This window comes from Tyto alba, unplaced genomic scaffold (assembly GCF_018691265.1).
Source record: "Tyto alba isolate M040663 unplaced genomic scaffold, T.alba_DEE_v4.0 Super-Scaffold_11, whole genome shotgun sequence".
Taxonomy (NCBI): domain Eukaryota; kingdom Metazoa; phylum Chordata; class Aves; order Strigiformes; family Tytonidae; genus Tyto; species Tyto alba.
In genome coordinates, this window is record NW_024881273.1 from 9,959,929 (window position 1) to 9,983,466 (window position 23,538).

Here is a 23,538-nt window from a genome sequence, read left to right on the forward strand (position 1 = left end):
CCTCCATGGAAGCACTCAAGGTCAGCTCTCTTGGTCCCTGGAAGCCCTAGCTACTACAGGTATTTTCTATGGATTCATTAGCCATATGTTCCTTTTCTGCTTTGAAATACAGAACTTCATTTTTATACTGCTGTTCCACTGCAGAAATACTAGGCTCTGTGAGTGATGCACTTCTCAGTTGTTATTTTTCTTTCTTCCTTTTGCACGGATAAAACTCTTGTTGCTATGGAATGAGAGCCTTGAGTGGTGCAGCATGGACAGTGCTCCATGCAGCTTCTAAGGTGATGTAGCATCAATTCTCTTTTTTCAAATTGCATGCAAAGAGAGACATTGATGCATCTGCTATTTACAAGGCACATGAAAATAGCAAGATGCCACAGGTATTTATCTGGATTGTGATTCAAACACAAGAAAGATTGCAAGGAAGTTGCAGTTTGCAACATTGGCATGGAAGTGGTGATGTCAGAGAAAAAAAAAAGATTGTAACACATTGGGAGTATACCTTTCTGAAAACTTCCACCTCTTATCCTTAGCACATGAATTTCATGAGGAAACAGGCCTATAGCCACAGGGCTCAGTTCAGTAATGATCAAAATACCAGTGTGTAAGTTCATATCTGGAGAGCCTAGATGGAGACTAATGACTGTACCTGTCCATCACCCAAACCCAAATTCACAACATGAGATAAAATATTTACATAGAAACACACAGGTTATTTCACACCTACTACAAGGCTGGAGTAGTCTAATCTCTCAATGGTTTGTTATCTCTTTTTTTTTTTTAAGGAAGAAACATCATCCCTTGGTATCATTTGCCATGACATTGTCCTTGTTTTGTCATATATGTTGGATGCTTTACGGATGAGACTTTTGCAAGACTCCAACAGTCTAAGTCAGTGCATGATCTTGTATGAGAATCTCTTGGTCCCTAGAGAGCATGACGGGGTTGTGTGCACTTCCATTTCAGACATGCATGAGAAACAGTCAGGAGGGAAAGGGACTCTGCATCTTGGAAGTGAATGAAACTGAGCACTCTTCAGAGAAATCTGAATTGCTTTTAAGCTGTGATGATTACTGCATTACTTGTTATAATCAAACTTTTACTTAAAAGATTTTACCTTACTGTAACTTTTAGTTTGGTTTAATTTTCCTTTTAAGGAAATATGTTTGGTTTTGTTTGTTTCTGTTGCCACCAAAAGATCATTATTTCTGATACAACTAGTTCCTTTTCTGTCCTGCTTTCTCTTTTTCAGCTAAATGGTGCTATTTTGACAGGATTCATATTTTGTCTCAATAAGTCTCATTTCTGTTCCCGATAAAGCAAAACAGCTCTGGATTCATCCTTTTTTTTTTTTGTTTGTTTAACATAATTGTGTTATTTCATAAACAATCTCTTCCTTTCTAACAGGATGGGAAAACTCATCAAAACCCTTGCGTTCCTGAGTAGTAGCAATTTACTGTGCATTAGTGAATCTCACAGAAGATGATTGACTGTGATCTCTGACAGCTCAACCACTGAAAATATGACCCCAGCTACCTATATAAGGCTATGCGGCAGTCATATAAAAAGCACTCTGTTTTCACAGGGGAAAATTTATAAGAGTAATGTTGCTGAGCCTAATTTTAATTTATTACAGGATCCCTTTATCTTCTGCCTTAAAATATGCATAAAGCTTGAAGTTTACAACTGACAAATCAAATCCATTTCCCTTCATGCCTCATCTCTTATAAATTCTTAGCCATGCAGATTGGGATTATTCAGATAGACTGGTCTCATTATGGTTATGTGTTGACAATGAAATAAATAAGAAAAGTGCTAGAAAGTCATTGCAGTCCACAGGCCAATGAAAGATCATATAGCAATATTTTCCATTTAGAAAAAAAGCAGGTATTACTCTGTCATTTTCCCATACAACTGCTAATTTTAAGGAATCAGTTGTATTTCCTCTGTAACAGAACACTTTCTATTCCTGCTGAGAAAATGACCTAAACTTTCAGATTTAACAGCATCAGAGTTAGCTCTGATGGTTCCCAATTTCCCTAGCCACCCCTGTGATGGCTTATGAGAAGTGAATTATTTCTGTGAATGCAGATTTAAATTTTAGATTAATATCAGTAACTCTGAAAATCCAAGCTTCTTTGCCCCCCAGGCAGATTTTTTGAACAGAATAATGTAATATAAGTAAGACAAACCCATTAAAGATATGGAAACATGGAAGAATTTCCCCCTTCTTTACTGTATTGTATTAGAAATAGTTTGAAAGAATAAATAGCATCTTTTATGTGGACACAATTAAAAGCATAAATATCTGAATCCCAGCTACTCTAAACTCAGTGTCTTCCTACCCTTACAACAGGCATTATTGCAGTATTAACAGTCACTTCATAAAGACAAACAATGAGTTGTTAATAGGGCAGTGAAGTGGTTATAGTAATACTTACTTGTCTCATATGGAATTGTAATTAGTGTTGGCAAAGCACTTGCAGCTGTAAAATGATCTATAAGCTGCTTTCTGTAAGCAGTCTTTTAGCATTAATGTGATTATTAGTCATTACTACAGTTCTTTTCTTATGTTTCTGTTTTGCCATGTCTCTGAAGGGACTTTACAAGTTTTCTGGGGCAGCTGAGAATGTAAATGTGTGTGTGTGGGTACATCTCCGTGTTACTGATTACAAGTGAAATTCATTAACATGGAACATCATTAAATAATATGTCGTCACCACTAGTCTGTAATCTGAGTAACTGATTGACTTTCTGTCCTTATCCAGAGGAGGAACCTGAGCTTGGAAAATTATCAGTGTCAGAGACTGGCTGGGATGGTTTCCAGCTCACCTGGACAGCAACCGACGGGGCCTATGAGAACTTTATCATTCAGGTGCAGGAGTCTGACAATCCTGAAGAAACCTGGAATATCACAGTCCCAGGCGGACTGCGCTTTGTGAATGTTACAGGCCTCAAGGCCAACACACCGTATAACATCACACTTCACGGTGTGATTCAAGGCTACAGGACCAAACCCCTTTCTGTTGAAACCGTGACAGGTATCTTTCCAAGTCACTCATCCAGTCTCATGGCTCCCTTTCTTTGCAGACAGGGATGTGAGCCAGAGCTATTGCAACTGCTCGGCAAAGCTTGCTCACTTGGTTGGCTTTGCATGGGGTGCACTGAACTCATTAAAGCTTGGCTGAACATCTCTGGCATGGAAATGCCTCATGATCAGACTTTCCAATAAGAGCCTCTGTGCCCCCATGGAGCCCTTCACTTTTAGGAATGCTTTTTTGCCTCCACCTCAGAATGGCTTGTTTTGTTCCCTTTACTCGCTTTTCTGATGGTTGACACTAACAGCAAAACCCAGCTGGCTGTTGTACATGCTTGGGAAATCCAAGGTTGCCTTGTAAAATTATAAGAAACCATTCTTTATAGCCCAGATAATCAAAGCCCAAGAGTATGTTTAGTTTTTACCCTTCAGAATCTACTTCTGAAGTTACACAGTAGCTTCTGTGTAAATACAAACTCAGGGGTATAGTGTGTGTATCTGACTCAAGGGCAAGGACAGATACCTTCTATACGTTCTCATATAATAAAGAACACAAATGATTTCCTACCAAGAGTAGTATCATATATTAAGACACATAAGGTTGTTAAACAGTCTGATTGATATGAAAAAGGTGTAATGCAAGAAAACCAAATTCAGCAGAACTACTCTGACATAGAACTAACCTGAAGGAAGGAAGATAAGCCCTGCGTTATCAGAAGGTTGCATGAAAATAATCAGGTGCCACAAAAATAATTTTCTGGCTGATCTTCTGAAAGACAGCAGTTTTTAATGAGAGCTTATCATGAGCTTTGACTGCAAGAGGTAAATACATACTTATGTTTATCCTGTATGGCTCACCAATTCTTCCAGGTGTTGTGATAATTGGCCATGAACAGGATGTGAATTAATTGGCAATAAAGGGGCATCAGCGGTTCTTCCTTCAGATACTTTCTTGTAGATGATATCTGCTGCCTCTGGGCTTCCTTACAGACCTTTGCAACCTCCTGTGTTTGTGAGACAGCCAGAACCTGCTCATATTTGATTTCCCCAAGCACATATTACCCAGTACAGAAGGGAATAAAAGTGCGCAAAATAACTAAGCAGAATTAAAACATGAAATGCAGTAGAGCTTGCTTGTTTCAATAATGCTTTAAGCAGCCTGGCTTGGGTAGAAATGTGTCTGGCACTTGCCTTGGGCTGTGTCCTGCTGCAGGCTACTAGTCCTGTGCTTTGAGAGTCCTGAGTATGAGCTGGTAGCGGGTTGCCCATTGAAAACAGACAATGTGGCTAGGCAGAGGAGGCTGTACGGGGACAAACAAGAAAACGGACATCATGGGTGTCCTGTCTAAATATGCAATGTGTTCTTTTTATTAACTTAATGAAAACAGCAGAAGATGCCCTGCTGAGGTTTTCCCTTCCCTTTCTGGGTCATGCTCAGCACCCGGCTTTTTAAAATTTTCCCTTCTGGGGACTTCCAATTGTCAGAATTTTCTGAGCCTTCCTGTAACACATCAGGGATGTCTACAGAGAGGAAGAAACCCCAAGGCAGCTATCACTGTTTTGCATTTTGGCTCCAGCTCCAAAATTACATGCCAGCCTTCATAGGCTTAAGCTGAAAGGGAAAGTAGAAGAGCAAACAAAACACAATCTTTTCATTTGGATAAAGCAATAACTCTAGTTGTAGCTTCTTTTAAACTGGGAATCTGACCTTTCCAAATGCCCTGGGGCATTTAGAAAATTTCTTATGCATCCGCTTTCATGCCCAGATCTCAAAGACACATAGCTGCTCCTGGAGGTAAAGGAAAATAGCCATAGCTTTTAAACTCACTTTTCTTCCTTTTTTTTTTTTTTTTCTTTTTTCTTATTTTAACATTTTGAGATGCTTTCATTTGATTCCTTCCCTTTAGTACCTGTCTGCTTGTAGCAAGCTTTTACTCAAACCCTCTTCTCCAGTGGCAGCTTGGAGTGCTGCCAGCATGAGCAGAGAGAAGCACGGTATTTCTGAGCAGGAGGAGGTACAGGGCTCTCCTCTTCTGACCAATGTTGTTTCCTTCCTCAGGAGTGCACCCAGAAGTTGGTGAGCTAACCGTTTCCGACATTACTCCTGAAAGCTTCAACCTTTCTTGGACAACCACCAATGGGGACTTTGACGTCTTTACTATTGAAATTATTGATTCTAACAGGTTGCTGGAGCCCATGGAGTTCAACATCTCAGGCAATTCAAGAACTGCTTATATCTCAGGGCTTTCCCCCAGCACTGATTTTATTGTCTACCTCTATGGGATCTCTCGTGGTTTCCGCACACAGGCAATAAGTGCTGCAGCTACAACAGGTATATGAAACCTACCTCAATGCTAACTCTCCTTTCTTCTAACTCTTCCTTACAGGTTGTGCCCCTTTCCCTGCCCTCAGCTACCCCATCGGTCTATCCATTACCAAATCCTCTACCTCATTTTTTGACACCTTCTAAGGAAGACCTGCCGGGGACATTTTGAACTGTGAATGTTAATCCAACATCCCATCCAGCAAAGTCAGTCAATCACACTGTGATGTGATTTCATTCACACGATGTTTGCTCTTGTTCAAACATTAAGGTTGGGGCAACCTCTGACACAGATGAGAAGCAAAACAGATTTCTCAAGAACCAAGTGGGAGATGATTCATTACGTTAGTCTTGCAACACGTGTTTGCATCTGTCACACAGCATAGACACTATTTATCTTAGATAAGCTGATTTCTAGATATGATTTTTATCCTGATTCTCTAAATAGATTTCATGTGAGTTTCAGTCTGTGACAGCAGCCTCCTACAAGGCAGATGCATTGCTTGAATTCAACTTCAGAATTCAGTTTACATTGGATGAGAGATTGAGAGAGTCCATTTGACTTGATGTTGGTGAATGAAATAGGTAGTCATTTATCTGCTGGCACGTTGCACATCTCGAGGTTTTACAGTTGACAGTTTTTCCAGAAAAGACAGGGAAGTTCGATGTGCTCTAGAGAATTAAAGTATGAAAGTGGAAGGATAGGACTAGACTATGGTAGCCAGTGATTCTCATAGTAGGAAGATAATAGCTCACATTGTGTTCATTTAATATTTCTAACAAATTTTGCCTGCTGACATGATTTTAGGAAGAGTTGTCATAGCAATTTATCATAGCAATAGATTAACGTGGTCAATGACATTAAGCAGAATATCAAATTTTAGTGATCAGATATTACAGAGTTGCAGTTTCTAGCATCATCAGATAGTGAATATCCTCACTGAATCACAGGTAACACGGACAGGGTGACTGCAGGGGTGGTGCTATGAAAAACATTGAGAAATACAAAGCTAGATGATCTTTGTGACCTGTGGCTCATGTGAATTCGAACTTCTGTATTATTTTATTTCGTTGCTTTGGGTTTTAATAATTGCAATACGTTTCCATTTGTTTTTCTTCCCCTAGTAGAGGAACTTCTTCTTAGCAAACTCACTGTATCAAATGCTACCTCAGACAGCATGTTACTCACATGGGAAGCACAGGATAATGCCTTTGACCATTTTATTCTGGAAGTCAGAAACTCTGATTTCCCTTTGGACTCCCTGGTACACACAGTGCCAGGGGCCTCCCGGCGCTATGTAGTCACCAACCTCAAAGCTGCCACTAATTACACTGTTCAACTCCATGGTGTAATTGATGGGCAAGGTGGTCAGACCTTGACAGCACTGGCAACCACAGGTATTTTACTGTTTCACCTTCCAGGTTTGCTTTTTTCTCTTCTTTCTTTTGCTGTCCACCGAACTGCTCGAAAACATGGCTCCAACTCATCATCGTTCCTCTGGTAAATTATAGGGAGATCACTCTAAGGGGAGGCTGAAACGTACTGGGCTTGAGAGTGCTTGGAAAAAAGAGATCTGAGACAATGGAAAAGGCTGAAAAAGTGCCCCCAGCATTAAGGGAGCCAGTAATAAACCATGATTGGTTTCCTTTATATATACACTTATTTGCAAGTTCTGTGTATATATAATTGACTTGCTCCAGATGGTTAATATTTTTCACAGAGTATTTCTGCACTTGTTTGGGAATAAAAGTTCATGTTTATCCCGTCCTCACTTGCTTTGTTGTGGGTGGGAGGCCTTCATGTCTTTATCAGCCTGGAGAGGCAACTGCATGCCATTTTCGTTCTTTGTTCTTAAAACCAAATGTCTTTCAAGACATTTGCACCTCTCGTGGGAGTTTCGTGCAGCATGATAAATGACTCAAAACTGCATGGAGTTATCTGGCCACTTTGTGCTGGTTCTGATGTTCTTCTCTGCCTAGTATTTTTATGCGTTCCCAGCAGAGAGCAGGGCTCAAAAAGCAAGTTCACCCTTTCTTGGTGGTTAGCCCACCACTCTGTCTCTTGCATTGCTAGCTTGGAGTCTCTAAGACCTGTCTTGTTTCACTGGATGCCAGAGCTTTTCCTGTGGTGATGGTGATTGCAGGATGGTGGGAAGTCACTAAGACTTGCCTGAAGAGATGATTTCAGTTTATTTTGCATGTAGTGTTCTTTGGAGTCTGGTTGTCATGATGTGAACATGCCTGCCTGGATGCAAGTGGCATGTGAAGGAATGTGGCCATTTCAGGATGAGATTGGAAAGGATCAGTTTGTCCTCTCTGACCTGCATGCGGGGCTGATGTCCGGTTTCACTGGGTTCTCCACCCAGGCCTTTTTTGCTTTGTGTACATTTTCTCATCTCCTCCCCTGTCTTTGGAAGTACCATGCTTACATGGTGACATCTTCACTGTCATCCATGAAGGCATTGATGATCACTGGTTGACAGCATGACAACAGCATGTGTCCTTAATTGGGGCCACTTGGATTCACCTGTTCCCAGACAATTCCTGAGAAGAAGGTGGATTATTATTTAAAATTCTTGCAACAAGGGACGGGAGTAAAAGTTGGACCATTGTGCAGCAGTTCATGTTTTAGTTAATAAAAGGATTTAGTTCTTTCACTGTTCTCTTTGTCAGTGGGATACATTTTTCCTACTTTTCTACCAGCATGAATCACTTCATAGTTACTTTTCTGTATCTCACTGGCTGCATTTCCCAAGGTGTTCTTGGTTTATACTCAGTTGGCAAGAGGAAAATTAGAAAATCAGCCCTGAGAGCAGACACAGGATTCTCTGACCACCTGACTGCCAGGTCATGTTTGTGTTCTCTGTGCTCTAATGAATCTTTAATGATTTTATACTAAATGGAATAGGTTTAAAACAAGATAGGTAAGGAGATCTCCTCCTCTTATAGCCTGAAAGACAAGTTTCTCCCCTGGCAGGGGAGAGATGTGATTTTGAATTTTCTCTAGCAAAGTCTTTGCTTCTTAAGGAAGCACCCTCACCACTGAACAGTCAGAAAGGAGAGCAACAGCAGTGTTGTGGGTTTTTTTTTTGTTGAGTCTATATTAGATATTCTCTAACTGTGCCTAATCAGAGGATGAGGAACACCTTATCTGTGGAGTCCAGGGAGGTTTTGGCCTGAGATTAGTGCTGAAATAATCACTGTTAGTGATAAACTTCATAGACTTCAGGGTCCAAAAATAAAAGCATCCACAACTTCAGTCAACCGAAATACTAAACAGAAGCTGAACTGGGATTTCAGGGATGTCTGTTTTGGACTCACCTAATTCTTGCCTGAATCCTACTTTATCTACTTTGGAATTGCTGTGGGTTTATATTCCCATCAAATTCCCAGTGCAGAATTCCTCCAATTTGAATGGTTTTACCACAGGACTGTATGCTGTTGGTGCTTCTGTAAATCAGGCCCACATTTCATTAGGAAAATTGTGTTTATTTAAGAAAAAATAATAAAAAACTAAATTGAAAGTCAGCACTAATTTCAGTGGCTTCTTTCCAAAACCTTACAAAACAGATCTTGCTATGCTCCTTTTTTTTTTTTTTTTCTTCAACCACTGCAAAACAAGGCTAAAACGTTCAGCCTTATCTTTAAGCATCTATAAACCTCCACTGCTAATAACCCAGCCCCCTGGAGTAACGCTGTCTCTTCACCTGTGTTCCTTTCTCCTTCAGAGGCTGAGCCACAGCTGGGCACGCTCACACTCACAAACGTTACCCCCGACAGCTTCAGCCTCTCATGGACCACAAGAGATGGGCCTTTTGCCAAGTTTGTAATACACATTAGAGATTCCTATGCAGCACATGAACCCCAGGAGCTTACGGTGTCAGGAGGGGCTCGCAGCGCTCACATCTCAGGCCTGCTAGATTACACTGGCTATGACATTAACATTAAGGGGACCACCAATGCAGGTGTTCACACAGAGCCCCTCACTGCTTTTGTCATGACAGGTACCTGCTTAAATGTTTGGAGTCTTTATTGGCTTATAAAAATACATATTCCAGCATGGATTAAAAAAAAAAAAAAAAAAAAAAAAAAGAAAGACTCTCTACAGCACTGAATATCTTGTCCAGCAACAATGGTTTTGTTTGCAAACTTAGTGCAACAAAGTGTCAGACTAGTCATGTTGACCTTAAAAAAATTTTCTAGGAGGAGTACTGGTTTAAATTGAGCTAAGAGCCCTCTGGAGTCTTTCTCCCATGTCTAATAATGTTTTTTAACTCCTGAAGTTTGAGGGGAAAATTTGCCTAATACTCGGTAGTTTCATCTGAAGAATCCAGAGAGGACTGGGTTTTAGAACACCTCCTGTCCTGTCATGTCCCTTCAGCACATCCTTTATGTCCGAACACTTAGGCTAGATTTTGACTGGGATCGGTTGTACATCACGTGCCTCCTAGATGATCAAATAAAGGCCACAGAGTTAACCCTCAATGTATTATGTGGCCAGTATGTGCTACTAGGGCTTGTCACATAGACATGTGGATGCCCTAAATAGGATTAATGGAGAAACTGAGGCCTTTTTCTTTTTATCCTCTGTTCGTTAACATTCAGTGGCAACATCAGTTGCAGTAGCAGCATCCTTCACAGCATCTGGGCTGTCAGTTCTGTGGAAGGCAATGTCCACGATCATCTTCCTTAAGGCAAATTGTTGCATTTTGCACCAGCTCTGATCTGCTCCTGATGACATTCAATCACATAGTCAGAAGTGAGCAACTCTGCTTTCTAAACCCCTGTTCTTTTGCTCCACCAGAGAAAAAATGCTTCCTTTTTGAAAATTAACCCTGGACATTGGTGTTTTGAGAGGAAGCTTCCCACAGCTTGGTAAACACGTGGCACTCTCTACACAGAAGGATGTGCCAGCAGTTCACATAAACCTGCTGGGTTTAAAGTGTTGGTGTCACTCAAAACCTATCTCAGGAAAATAATTTCAGAAGTTTGGGCTTTTAATTTGTTCATTCATCCTCCCAGAGACCAAACCAAAATGTGACTCTTTGGGGTTGCTTGATTAGAAGTAATCAAGCTGCAAAAATATCTCAAAATTGAGGACATTCAAGCTGAATCTCTGGCACCCAAAAGTATAAACAGCAAACATAAGAACTTCCAAATTATAAAAATTTAGGAGGGAATTTTTATGCCAAATTCTAACAGAATATCAATTTCAGCAGTTATGAAATGTCAAAACCAAACCCCAAACCCTTTCCCTAAAAAGTTCTGTGTTTAACTAACGGGTATTTTTGTGAGTGGAGTTTGAGTGATTGGAAGATCAGATGAGTTAGCTCATGAGCCATAAGCAAGGCTTGACAAATAATTTAGAGAAATACTGGCAATACCTGGGATCCAGGGTCAAGGTCATGGCTTAGCAGAGCCAGTTGATCTTCCTACTTGACTTGTCAGATTCTGAGTGAGCAAAATACACTGAGAAACCATCTTGTTAAAATTTGGCTTTTTTTTTTTTTCAGACTTGGTAGGACAGTTTTGAGGAGTTGATCCACAGCCTCTAAACTTTGACAAATGTCATGCTGATGTGAAAATAAAAGACCCCTCACTGGAATTTCTTTAAGTTGTCAGCATACCACACTAGCAGTTGCCTGTGAAGCTCTTTGGACAGATGACTGCTCTGTTCTGCAGTCATTAGCCCCTGCTCTTAGGCAATGCAAACTCTGGCTTCTCTCCTATGCCCCTCAAAAAACAATCTTGCAAATATTTAATACTTGCACTGGCTATAAACCTGACTGGTAAATGTTCTGCTTCTAGCAGTCCTTCTGGTATCTCTGACCCCTCCACCATTGAAAATAAAAGCTGGAGATATTCATGTGAAGTAGAGAGGTAAAGAAGCAAAATACAGGAATTGTGAATGCCAAAGTTGAGGCTTGTCCCTAAATCACCAGTGGTGGAGACAAGTGTAAGGAAATGAAAGCTTTATGCATAGTATTTCTAAACCAGTTTTGGTTGTAACTGTCTTACAGTGCATGTGTAAGAGAAGAAATGTGCTTACACAGTGAGCTTGGAATGAATTTCAATGGAGCTTGTGTGATGAGGTGCTGCGACACTCTTGATGAAAATTAGGAATTGGGCATCTAACTTCTGGAGGCTCCATTGAAAATCTTAGTCTTGTGGTCATGGCTATGCACTTCTATTAAATCCATACTTTGGGGGAAAATGTTATTTATGTTCGGTGGAATCTGTGACACTTTCTAATTTGCAATGTTTTTCGCTTCTTTTTTTTGTGTGTTTTTGCACCTTCCCTTCTTTTAGAGGCCATGCCCCCACTGGAAAACCTAACTGTCTCTGATATTAACCCTTATGGGTTCACAGTGTCGTGGATGGCATCGGAGAATGCCTTTGACAACTTTCTAGTAGTCGTGGTGGATTCTGGCAAGCTGCTGGACCCACAGGAGTTCCTCCTTACGGGAGCCCAGCGGCAACTGAAGCTTAAAGGCCTTATTACTGGCATTGGCTATGAGGTTATACTTTATGGTTTTGCCAAGGGGCACCAAACAAAGCCCCTAAGCACTGTGGCTGTTACAGGTATTTTAATGTGAACAAATTGTTCTCTTCCGTTCTTTCTTTCTTGCTTTTCTTCTTACATGGAAGATGTTTCGTGCAATCCATTTGCAGAGCAAACCTTGGCTTTTGCATCCTTTTCTGCATCGTGGCTACACATAACTCCTCATGATTGACAGGTTCACCAATGAAATTCTGTTCCTTTTAACTTGATGTTTTCCTTTTGTCTTTATGAGGGATTCGGTAGGGGCGCATGACATGGCTTGAAGGGTGAAAGTTTCTGGTATGGTTATGCAGGTACTTCTAACCGAAGTCTTTAAAGAAAAATGGCTGCATGTGGGAGCTCGTCTTGTTAACAGCTGCTGGGCACATCAGCATTCTCCAACTTGCCAACCGTCAGGACCTTCAGGAAGAGTCATGGATTTCTTGCCCATGGCCTCCTTTCTTTTACTCTCTGTGTGGGTTCCACCCAAAGACCATCACGTATGATCATTGCCACCCATAAAGTTGGTATCTCTCTCCAGAAAAACTTAGCTCATGTTTTCAACCTCATCATAGCTGCCATTTTCCAGCAGCACTGGAGCTTTCTTGAAAAATAATTGCAGACCGATTCTCTAGCCATAACCACCAAGTATCATCTGCATGTTGCTGTCCGTGCAGCAGTAAAGCTGGGGGTTATCTGATTGGAGGTTTGTGAGAAAATAAAAAGGAATTTCTTCTGCAGAAGAAAGAAGTGCTTTGGAGATGCTGTAAGAGAGCAACCACTCCAGTAGCATTTCTCTAGGTAATGATGTCTGACCGTACTGAGCTAAAGATATTTTGCAGGTAATCAATAACTTACAGTTTCTAGGATCCTCTTGAATGGGTTCTTTCACTAAAGATATTAGGTCTTTCAGTTGGATTTAACTGTGCTGTTTAAGCAATATGAATTTTCACGATTCCCCTTTGCTGCTTCAGCATTTGTTTAATATGAAAGTAAAGAATTCATCTGATCAGAAGCATCAGAGACGCCAGAATTGCATGAAATAAGGGGTTTGCATGAAGAGAAAGACTTTCAAGTGGCTTCTATTTTGTCCTCCTGACAGAGAGAGACCTGACAATACTACAGGCATGCCTGCAGTTCTATAACAAAAGCTTGTTTTTATCGTACATAAAGGTTTCACATAGGTAACAAGGGAGAAATGCACATGAAAGTTAATATTAGCATGTGTAACTTTGCATGTCAGAGGCAAATGGTGTATGTCCATGCAGTGGATTTGCTATTAAAGAGTGAAAGTTTGAATGGGCCTGCACACACTCACATATATCCTCTTCAGTATGTGTATAATGCTAATTTTTTTTTTTTTTTTCAATAGCTGGCAGATCTTTCTTTGAACTGTGGTTGGATTCTTGCAGTATGCTATATCCAGATCTCAGGCAGGTCTCTGATGAACTAATTAAAAAATCATTTCTTTTCCCTACTGCCATCTTCTCCTTTTTTAGAAGCAGAACCCGAGGTCGACAACCTTCTGGTTTCAGATGCTACTCCAGATGGCTTCCGTCTGTCCTGGACTGCAGACGATGGGGTTTTCGACAGTTTTGTTCTAAAAATCAGGGATACCAAAAGAAAATCTGATCCACTGGAACTAATAGTACCAGGCCATGAGCGCACCCAGGATATAACAGGGCTGAAAGAGGGTACTGAATATGAAATTGAGCTCTATGGACTTAGCAGTGGACGGCGTTCCCAACCCGTAAATGCAGTAGCAACCACAGGTATTGTCTTTGCAGTAGGAAACGTGTAACATGTTCATGCGTATTTCTTCCAGCATCTCTTCTTTTCACAGCCAGCCTGGGCTGCTACTGAGGTGTTCAAACTGTCTCCTGCGTGTCCCTTATCCAAGTTACTGGTTCATTGGGGTGCAATTGGTTATAATCATCTCTGATTCCGTAGCTTCATCACTGTCTATTTAATATGATTTTATTTAATTACTTTCATGATCTGGAATTAGGCAGTAGAGTCTAGCAATTAAAGCACTGGCTTTCAGAGCCAAGAAATATTGTCTCTGTATCAGCCTTTTCCAGCGATTTCATGGGGCTAATTACTTATCACCACTCCACAACAATTTGCCTCCCTAGAAAAGAGGTATGAAAAAATTAATTTACCAGAGCTATTGAGTTTATTTATGGCTTGATCAACAAAGGAGTAAGCACCATTAACTTAGACTGATCTTACCAGGAGCAACAAGTGCTCGATAATTCAAAATAAAGTTTCTTACAAAATCAGAGCTTTTAACTCAGCAGAAGTTGATTTATATTCTCATTCTTGTGTGTCAAAAATTCTGATGTAAATTACCTTAGTGACATACACAAGTAAAATCATCCAGAAGAAAACATACAAGTATGATTGCCAGTTCATGCCATTTTGTTGTAAAAATACCAACACCTTAATCCTCGATTGCAGCATGCCAGTTCCAGAGAGCTAGAGTTCTTGCCTTTCATATTCTCACACTAATGAAGAAACATTATAAACAGAACTAGAAATGCCTGCTGCCTGAAGTTAGCCTAAACCTATATATGTTTCTGAAAAATCTCCACGAGAACAGAGCCTCATTTTCTCAGTACCAGGGAGAAGAAGGATATTTTTGCTATTTATGATTGGAATATTTTTTTCATATTATTTTTCTATGAAAATAAGAAGATATTACTCATGTAAAAAGTTCTCAAAGCTTAGGTCTAATTTGTGAGATTAATTTAAACAAAAAAAAAGGTTATAATTTCAACCATTTCATTTTGGCACTTTTGAGGAAGCTTCTGATGTAGGCACCTTTGATTTTTTTCCACCAAAATCACTGTTTCATTTTGAACCGTATTTAAATCTGAAGCAAATGAAGCAATGTCCTGTGACCCAGATTCTCTCTTTTCAGAATTTTAAGCTTGCTGATATGAAAACAACATAATTTCAAATCAATTTGATTCTGGTGGGAGGGGAACACAAAGGGGACTGGTAAATTCAGTTAGTGAGGAAGCCAACAGAAATTCATAAAAGAGGCATTTGCTCAGCTGTAGCAGTGTACTCCAGACAACACACAGAAAAGGGACTACAGTAACTCAGTATTGAACAGCTTTTCCTGAAATAGCATGGCCTCATCATTCACCTTAATGTCTGTGGTGCCAGTTGTTAGCATGGAGAGGCACATTTCTGACCAGCTCCACTGATTGCCATCACATCCCTTGAATAAACAGCAAGGACATATATACACTCACCCAGACATTTACATGAAGCAGAACATGCATCCATCACAAGCCACCCTTCTCCAGCCTTATGCGGGTTGACTCATAATGGAGAGGGATGTTTAAAGTCAACTGCACTTGTTAGCAGCATGTCCCCATTTTCACTGACTTCCAGGATATTTATGGTAAACCACTAAGAATTATCATTTTCCTCATGACTACATTCTTATTCAGGTCTTTCAGGGAGATTTAGCACATGTCACCCTACTGAAGCAAATAGCCCAAAAGATGTTTGTCAGATGTAAATAGTCCATGGATAATTGATAACAGAGCTCGAACCACAAAAATCCAGCTAAATAATTTGGACTAGAGGTTACACCATATTGGGTGGCTGGGGCTACCAAAGCATCTCACTAGTTTCTTATTTAGGAGTTGATTATTAGGCAAACATATGTATATTTATAGCAGTTCCAGTCTGGTTGCAAAGAAACATTTCTATCCCTGAAGGGGGTAGCTCAGGCTTGTATTCAGCCTTGTTTTATTCTGGCCTCTATACAAGAGGCAAGTGAGCAAGGATAAATTATCTAGACAGTCTTTAGCTTTAATAGAAGAGATAGATAGTAAAATAACAGTTGGGACAAAGATGGCAAACAGATCAGCAAACCTAAACCAAGCACTACCATGGAAATGAAGGCAGGAAAATAATCTAGACTAAAAATACTTCTCTGTGTTTATCACCCACAGCTTCCCCCTTCTTCCCTCCCTGGACACGTACCTGTGTATACAGTCTTCAGGGATCAGGTCCACAAAGGGTGTAATTGGTGCAGTTGAGGGAATCTGGTTAGAGCATTGCCAAGCAATCCCCTGTGAGGGTCTGACCACTTCTCTCTGTACAGCAAACCACCCACCTGCTGTGGGGAAGGAGGGAGAGGAAAGATCTTGCAGTGTTCACCTTTTGCTGCTCCCTCCTCCTCCTCTGTGGATTTATTTCCTTCTTTCTCTTTTAAGAAGTTGTCAGCAAGGCATTTGATCTAGTGGTAGCCACGGGCTTTGGATGAGGAAAGGATGAGTAGGGCAGGACTGGCATTTACCATTTTCTCCATGTAGCTTGAGTTGGTCCTTGTCACGAGTTACAAGCTGGTAACTTGTGCAGAGGCTGAGATGTTTTCCCTTGCTCCCATCACACCAGGAATGTGGTGTGAAACTGCTGGGCGTGGGAGTTGATGATAAAGTCATATCTTCCCACATCCATCACAAGTATTCTTCCTCCATTATTTACTTGTATGTGCAAATGAACAGCCATAGTTTTTCCTCAGAACCGCTGATGATAATGCTGTGAAAAGGTTATCCTGTTTGGGGTGATGATGGTACCCCCTCTCCCTACTGTCTGCATTTGCCCGTTTGTTCTTTTACCCTCATTAATTCTGTTGTGATAAAAACACTAATTGTAAAATCACTGTAGTGTGAGGCAACATCATACAGACCTGCAGTGTCTAACCAAGTTCGCACAAGGGAGTTTGTCCACTGCTGCTTTCACATGGGCAGTTGGTGTCTTCTAGAAATTAATTTGTATAATGGCTGTGAAGGTGTAATTCAGCCCTCACCAGGGGACCACAACACAGCTGTGTGCCACTTAATATCCTTGGTACAAAGTGTGGGAAGTGTGGGTCTCATGCTTCTTACGTTCCTTCTCTTCTAATGGTGTTTTGCCATACTGTGACAAAATTTTTTGTCTGAGAGGATCACAAAACACTTCACATGCTATTTATACATACTGAATGAAACTTGATATTTCCTGCTGCTTAGGAGCAATGACAGAACAATTTTTTAGCAACAAAATTCCCAAAGAATAGCAGCTACTCAGGTATCATGGGTGCTTCAGCAACATCACAGGAAATCTCATCCACCTCTCATAACAGTAATGGGGAATGACGCTGGAGGATAATGCCAGTTACTTGTATCTGCCCAACAGATGAACTGAGGTTTTTTTATGAGTGACAAGACAGAAGCATACTGGCCATTTTTTATGCCTGCTTAATTTTGGCTTTCAGGTAGCCCAAGAAGGTGGTTTCATTTGCTCCTTTTTCATTTCCCTGTGCTGAAAGGTACCAGTCTCTTACATCTCTGGGACTCATTTCAGGACTGATGCTTGCTCTGATGGTCTGTTACACTTTCTTTGCCAGGTTTTCCCCCAGGAAAGTAGCCACAGTTGGGGTAGTTTGGGATGTGGAACTCTCACACAGTCAAGGCTCTTCTTTTCTACTGTTTGTTATGCAGCAGTCCACCTGGTACAGAAAACAAGCATGAAGCCCATGGAAGTGTGCACAGCAGAGTCCAGCTGGGAAGGATTGGGTACTTTGTTTTCTGGGAAAGGCTGAAATTCCCTGTGTGTATGAAAACCAAGTGCTGGTCTACTTCTTTGGTCTTTAGCATTATCACTAGCACTTTTCACCAGTCACTAAGAGCCACCTACAGTGTGAAACAAAATCAAAGTGATTTTCACTTCTCTCTCTTTCCCAGGTTTTCTTTATGCTCTTCTGTTTCCTTCAGACTGTATCTAAATCATTAGCAACTTTGTGTGCAATGTAGCTGTACTAACTCCACCTTGCTTTCTTCATTATCTTTCATTTCTTTCTTTCTTTGGCTTTTCCATGTGAGCAAACCCCAGAAACCCAACATGTCTAGTGAGCTCCAGAGAAATAATTTACATTTCTCTTGAGAGCTCAGTTGTTTTTCTTTCCTTGCCTTCCAGTTGATTTAGTGCACTGCTGCCAGAGCTTTGGGGACACATGGAACAAACAGCCCTCTGACTTCTTTCCCGCAGACACGTTCTTTCCAAGCTATTTCAAGCTCAGTCACTTTTCTTCTCCTCTTGCCCCCCTTCCCCTGCCCTCAGCCGGTCTCCACTGCTCTTAATGTGGCTGATGTTTGGTATCTCTCCTCTTTGTGCTAATGGCCTACTCTGTGTGGGCTGTTTATTTTTTTTAACACATGTCAGGGTTGTTTTGGTTACAGTCAAAAAAGGAAATTGGAAGCAAGATGCTCAGTGTAAACTTTGAAGTGGCAGGTCTCTTTACCATGTCCCTCCAGAAGCCCTTTCCATTTTGTTTTGCAGTAGCTTATTAGGCCTTAACAGGAATGTTTCAGATGCATGTTTATTTGCATCTTAAAATTGGGTGATTTTGGCAAAACTTGGCCTTTCTTTGCCCAACTTACTGATCTAATTTATATGGGCAAATGTAGTGCTCAGGTTTATACAGGGTAAGACGGGATTTTATGACAGAGTGGCAGCAAAATCACAAGTGCCTTCCTCATGATGGTTGTACTTGGATGTCCTCTGGATGGATGTTCTTGAATGTACCTAAGAAAAATCATGGTCTCAGATAGAAATTCCAAGAAGCAAATCTTGTCACTTCTAGTTTGAAACCAAAGAAGTTACAGGCAGTCAGTGCTTGAGAGGACAGACCCTTGATGAACTCAGGCAACTGAGTGCAGGTCTTTTTTAGGCATCCTACAGTAGAAACTTTATGATCAGGAAGCGAGATATCTCCACTGCTAAGGGCTGTCATTGCTGTGTGCCAGAGGTAAGGCTCCAAGACTCAGTGGAAAAAGTAAAAATCATCCAAGTGAAACTGGGGTAGAAAAAATGGTAAACACAATGACTCCTGGGTGATAGAATAGTATTCCTGTAAGTATTCCTCCATACTTTTCTATAACTGAAATCTCTGTTTCTTCTGTGTACACGATATGTAGATATATGCCAGGGGTAATTTTTAAGCTATGCACTACCATAATGTTACTGAAAAAGGAAAATTTAGACCAAATAGATTTTTGCTATCAGTATGTAAAAAAAACCATTAACTGTTTGGTACTCCCTGCATTAGTGTTGTTTAGGACAGAGTATTGATAGCATAGGCTCTTGGGATAGAGGGATAAGACAAATCAGTGTTCCAGCACTAAAGACTGATAAACAAATGATTTACCTTTTCTTTCTATGTGGTGTGTTTGTTCTCTATTCTCCACTGACAGTTGTTGGATCTCCCAAGGGAATTACTTTCTCTGACATCACGGAAAATTCTGCTACAGTCAGCTGGACACCCCCTCGCACCCGCGTGGAGAGCTACCGCATCTCCTACGTCCCTGTTGCAGGAGGTGAGGAACTGCGAGGAGGGACGGGGGGGAAGATGGTAAAAGGGAGAGCAGAAAGGGTTTGTCGTGCCGATATCCATGGCTCAGTGCACCTCCCAGATCATCTTACACAGATCATCTCTTTTTTCTTCAAACTGCAGACCAGGAACACAAGTGTGTATATATGGTCTCAGTAGCCAAACTCTGTTGGAACATAGTGTCCCACATCCCATGGACAAGACTTGTAAGGGAGCTCAGAGCTAGATGCTGAAATGGTTGTACCCCTAATAGGGACACTTTCACAAAACTCTCTGGTCCCACCGAGCCTCCTAAGTAAGGATGTATTTGCAAACTGTCTCATTATTTTGTAGGTATTTTATGAGCTAAGTAGATTTGAAAAGATGACACTTAGAAATAATAATCGTAATCCAAGGTTATAATAGTTTTCCAAGGCAGTGATTTTTCTCAGTATTCCCCAATGTTGTTTCATTCCATCCATTATATCTTTGTTTTAGTGTTCAGCTTAAAAAAACTTCTTACACTTAAACAGATTTCTAGCATAATTTAGGGACATCTCTGAAAGGAAAAAGCTGAAGAGCAAACACTACAGATGTCAGGACCACAAAAGACATGCTGTTGCCTAAGACAAGTAAAGATATAGGCCTTTAGACAATATAGTATGAAAGCACACATGCAACTTTAAATATATAGTGGTCCCACAGATGAAAAGCAGCAATCCACAGCCATGAAGTTAGGCACTTGTCTAAGTGCTTTCCAGGAATAAACACAGAATTTGAAACAAATATGTGTCCCAAATGCTCACCTGCACATGCAGCGCCTCTTAAAATAATATATACTATATGTTTATTTGAAATGAGATGGATGAAGGAGAAGCTTCCAGCCCTTACCAGAAATAAAGGACATCTAGACCAGATCCTCACAGCTGTATGAACTTCCATGTAGAGAGTTCTGTGTTTTCACCTTATATCTCATTCATAAAATTATATTTTTCTCAACAGAAGTGTTAATTTTTCTTACTGTTGGCATTCCACTAGAAATGAATACAAACCAGTGTCTTAGATTTAGGTCTCACAGCAGCAATATTTCTTTCCTGAGGCTGCCCTTTGACATTGGTGATTGTTACTAACTGGGGAAAATTGACCTCCTCCTGTACAAATATGCCCATGTTGGCCATAACTTCTTTAACCAGAAACACATCCTTCAAGCATTTACTAGGGCATTGTGTCACTAATCTCTTGGCATTTGGCTTCATCCTAGGTACTCCAAATGTTGTTACAGTTGATGGAAGCAAGACAAGGACCAAGTTGGTGAAATTAGTCCCAGGTGTAGACTACAATGTTAGTATCATCTCTGTGAAAGGCTTTGAAGAAAGTGAACCTGTCTCTGGCACTCTGAAAACAGGTAATACAGAAAGGGGAAATAGCAGGTTTTCAAGTGCATTGTCTGTGCTTTGTGAGAGACTCAGGAAGTGGAGCTGAAGACCCACTGAGATCCCATTTTTGCTGTCCACTCAAACTGTAGGAAGTTTTTTTCCCACTCTTTCTTTGTGTCTTTATATTTCAGATGAGTATAGAACTTGTAAGGCTCCTGTTTGCTAAGTGATGAACCAGCTTGCAGAGAGACAGAGACACTTCATGTATGTACAGTCCTAATACATCAGAAAAAACCCCAGAAGTTTAATTAATACCATTTCACAGATGAGGGAGCAAAAGGCAGCTCAGCTGAACTGTCCAGACCAGTTTCTGTTGTGGACTCAAACTCCACATCTCCCAGGTTCCAGACTGTGTCCTAAGCAGAAAAAACATTCTCTCTCCTGGTTTTGATTCAATACTGCTTATAACATCCCCGGCAGGAAATAAGGATTCACTGCACCCCTGCTGACCCCACCCTGCTATCTCATTCACTGATTCTTTGTTGGGTGCTGACAAGTATTCAGAGAACTGAGGCAAGAAACAAGATGATGACTACTGGATAAAACCATGAAATTTATAACCCATTCCAGCTGTACTGGAGGCAGATATCTATCCCAGATCAGGGAGAGCATAAAGTTTTGTGTGAAATAGAGTCCCATGAGGAAGCAAGGCAGGACGTGTGGGGATTTTGGATGGTTGGCTGGCTGTTTGATCGGTTTATTTTTAAACATGCAGGGAAAGCTGGTGGAAGGTCACAGTGGCTATCAGTTGCCATCACTTTAGTTATTTTTCCCAGCTCTGTCTCCTGAGTTTGCTCCAAAAAGCAGTCCAAATTTGAGAGTGTTGAGAGAAGTATGTCAGCTCTGACAGAGCTGTTAAGATTTATGATATCAAGACTGATCTGAGAACATAGTTAGATATGTCTGTTCCCAGCATTTAATCTTTTCATGCATTGACCTCCCTTTCCAGTAGAAGCAATTGATGTCTCTTTATAGGCACTGACGTCTTCTCTGCAGAGCTCCACTATTCCAAAGGGGATCATAACAGCGCAGTGTTTGCGCATTTTATATCATATATTTACAACAGAGCATTGCACAGAGCTGAGAATGTTTGTCAAATTCCTTCAATCTGTTATTCTCTTGCTTTCAGCTCTGGACAGCCCGTCAGGCCTAGTAGTGGTCAACATCACAGACTCTGAGGCTCTGGCAACCTGGCAGCCAGCAATTGCTGCTGTGGATAATTACGTTGTCTCCTATTCTTCTGAGGATGGTAAGAAGAATTAGTGATGGGTCAGGGAGCTGACAGAGTCACAGCTCTCGAGAGATGCTCAGAAATGGGTGCAGCAGTGTGACTCCAGGAGGGTGGCAGGGAGCTGTTATTTGAAAGAGATGCCTTGCTGGAAGCATTTTAAAAGTGATAATTTTAGTTAAGCATTCCCAATTCAGACATGATACAGAGATAACTGGGAATCTTGAAAAGAAAACATGGTGTTATAATTCATATGAACACTAGAGAGTGCTAATACTTTTAGATAAAGGACTCCGGTGTTATTTTACATTCAGCATAGGTGTAAGCAGAGATGAGCTCTTGGGCTTTTACTATTTTGTGCTTACTCCCAGCGAGTAAGAATATATCACTGAGTGGAGCATGCAGTTGAGCACATCATGACATGTCTGAATAACGCCAATACTTGTTCTCTTCTGTGTTTTCTTCTTAGAACCAGAAGTCACTCAGATGGTATCAGGAAACACTGTGGAGTATGACCTGAAGGGCCTTCGACCTGCGACTGAGTATACGCTGAGCGTCCACGCGCTGAAGGACACGCAGAAGAGCGAGACCCTCTCCACCCAGTTCACTACAGGTGCTATGTCCCACCTCTCTGAGGGGAGAGCTGCCATCCCTTCTAGTCCCACCTGGCTTATAAATCGCTAATACCATGAAGTCAGACAGCATATTGTGCCTTTTTTTTTTTTTTTTTAACTAGAAACCTGAATTTTGATAGTATTTGCACCAAATTTTCTCTTGTGAAAGGCTGGTGTGACTGACCCAGAAAGTGGTTTTCTGTCACCAATTCTACAGATTCTCACACAAAGCAGAAGCAGGAACTCTTCTTTGGGGGCTGATGTTGGGTTACCAATGCTGAAGGTATCGAGAGCTGGTCTCATACTTATGGCTTTCCATTAGCATCAATGAAATCATGGAAGTTTATCATTTTTCTGACTGTTACTTGATTTGTCCCAGGGTGTTAACTAGAGAACCAAGAGCTGAGCTGTACAAATTCAGTGTTACAGTGGAAAGGGGAAACTGTACCCAGACCAAGCATGAAAAGTTTTCCTATTTAAAAGAGGCATCATTGGAACCATAGTTGTCCTTCCTGAGAATATGTGAATACAGATTTGTCTTCTTGTGTGAAATAATGAAAGGCACAATTTTTTTTTCCAAAGATATTTCAGTGCAACTGCTAAAAATTAAAATGCTTGAGACAAGACAATATTTTAACTTAAATAAAATAAATACCTGTATTTTAAAACTTCCAATGGGAAATTACTTTTTAATCACAAAATTTAGGTTGAAATATTTTTTAATTTCAAATTTATGGGGATAAAAAGTTTTCTTTTCTGGCCCATTTTAATATACCGCCCATAAGTTAGCCTATGTACTAAACCCCATATACCTGTGACTGCAATCGATCTGTTTTCTCCTTCAGGACTGGATGCTCCAAGAGATTTAAGTGCCACTGAGGTTCAGTCAGAAACGGCTGTGATGACTTGGAGTCCTCCACGTGCTCCTGTCACTGGTTATCTCCTGATCTACGAGTCCATTGATGGCAGAGTCAAGGTATAGCA

At 40.8% G+C, this 23,538-nt stretch overlaps 1 protein-coding gene across 3 annotated transcripts in view; it reads left to right on the top strand.

Moving 5' to 3' along the window:
- TNC (tenascin C) overlaps positions 1-23,538 on the top strand; it is a 72,880-nt gene that overhangs the window by 42,363 nt on the left and 6,979 nt on the right. The window contains exons 11-21 of one of the 3 annotated variants that reach the window (XM_042786860.1): positions 2,769-3,041; positions 5,097-5,369; positions 6,489-6,758; positions 9,089-9,364; positions 11,670-11,942; positions 13,401-13,673; positions 19,161-19,283; positions 20,538-20,681; positions 21,842-21,961; positions 22,410-22,553; positions 23,400-23,530. In XM_042786860.1, the coding sequence (XP_042642794.1) occupies positions 2,769-3,041; positions 5,097-5,369; positions 6,489-6,758; positions 9,089-9,364; positions 11,670-11,942; positions 13,401-13,673; positions 19,161-19,283; positions 20,538-20,681; positions 21,842-21,961; positions 22,410-22,553; positions 23,400-23,530 (2,300 nt within the window). The remainder of the gene's footprint in view (positions 1-2,768; positions 3,042-5,096; positions 5,370-6,488; positions 6,759-9,088; positions 9,365-11,669; positions 11,943-13,400; positions 13,674-19,160; positions 19,284-20,537; positions 20,682-21,841; positions 21,962-22,409; positions 22,554-23,399; positions 23,531-23,538) is intronic. The other 2 variants (XM_033012049.2, XM_033012050.2) reach the window with 2 other exon arrangements.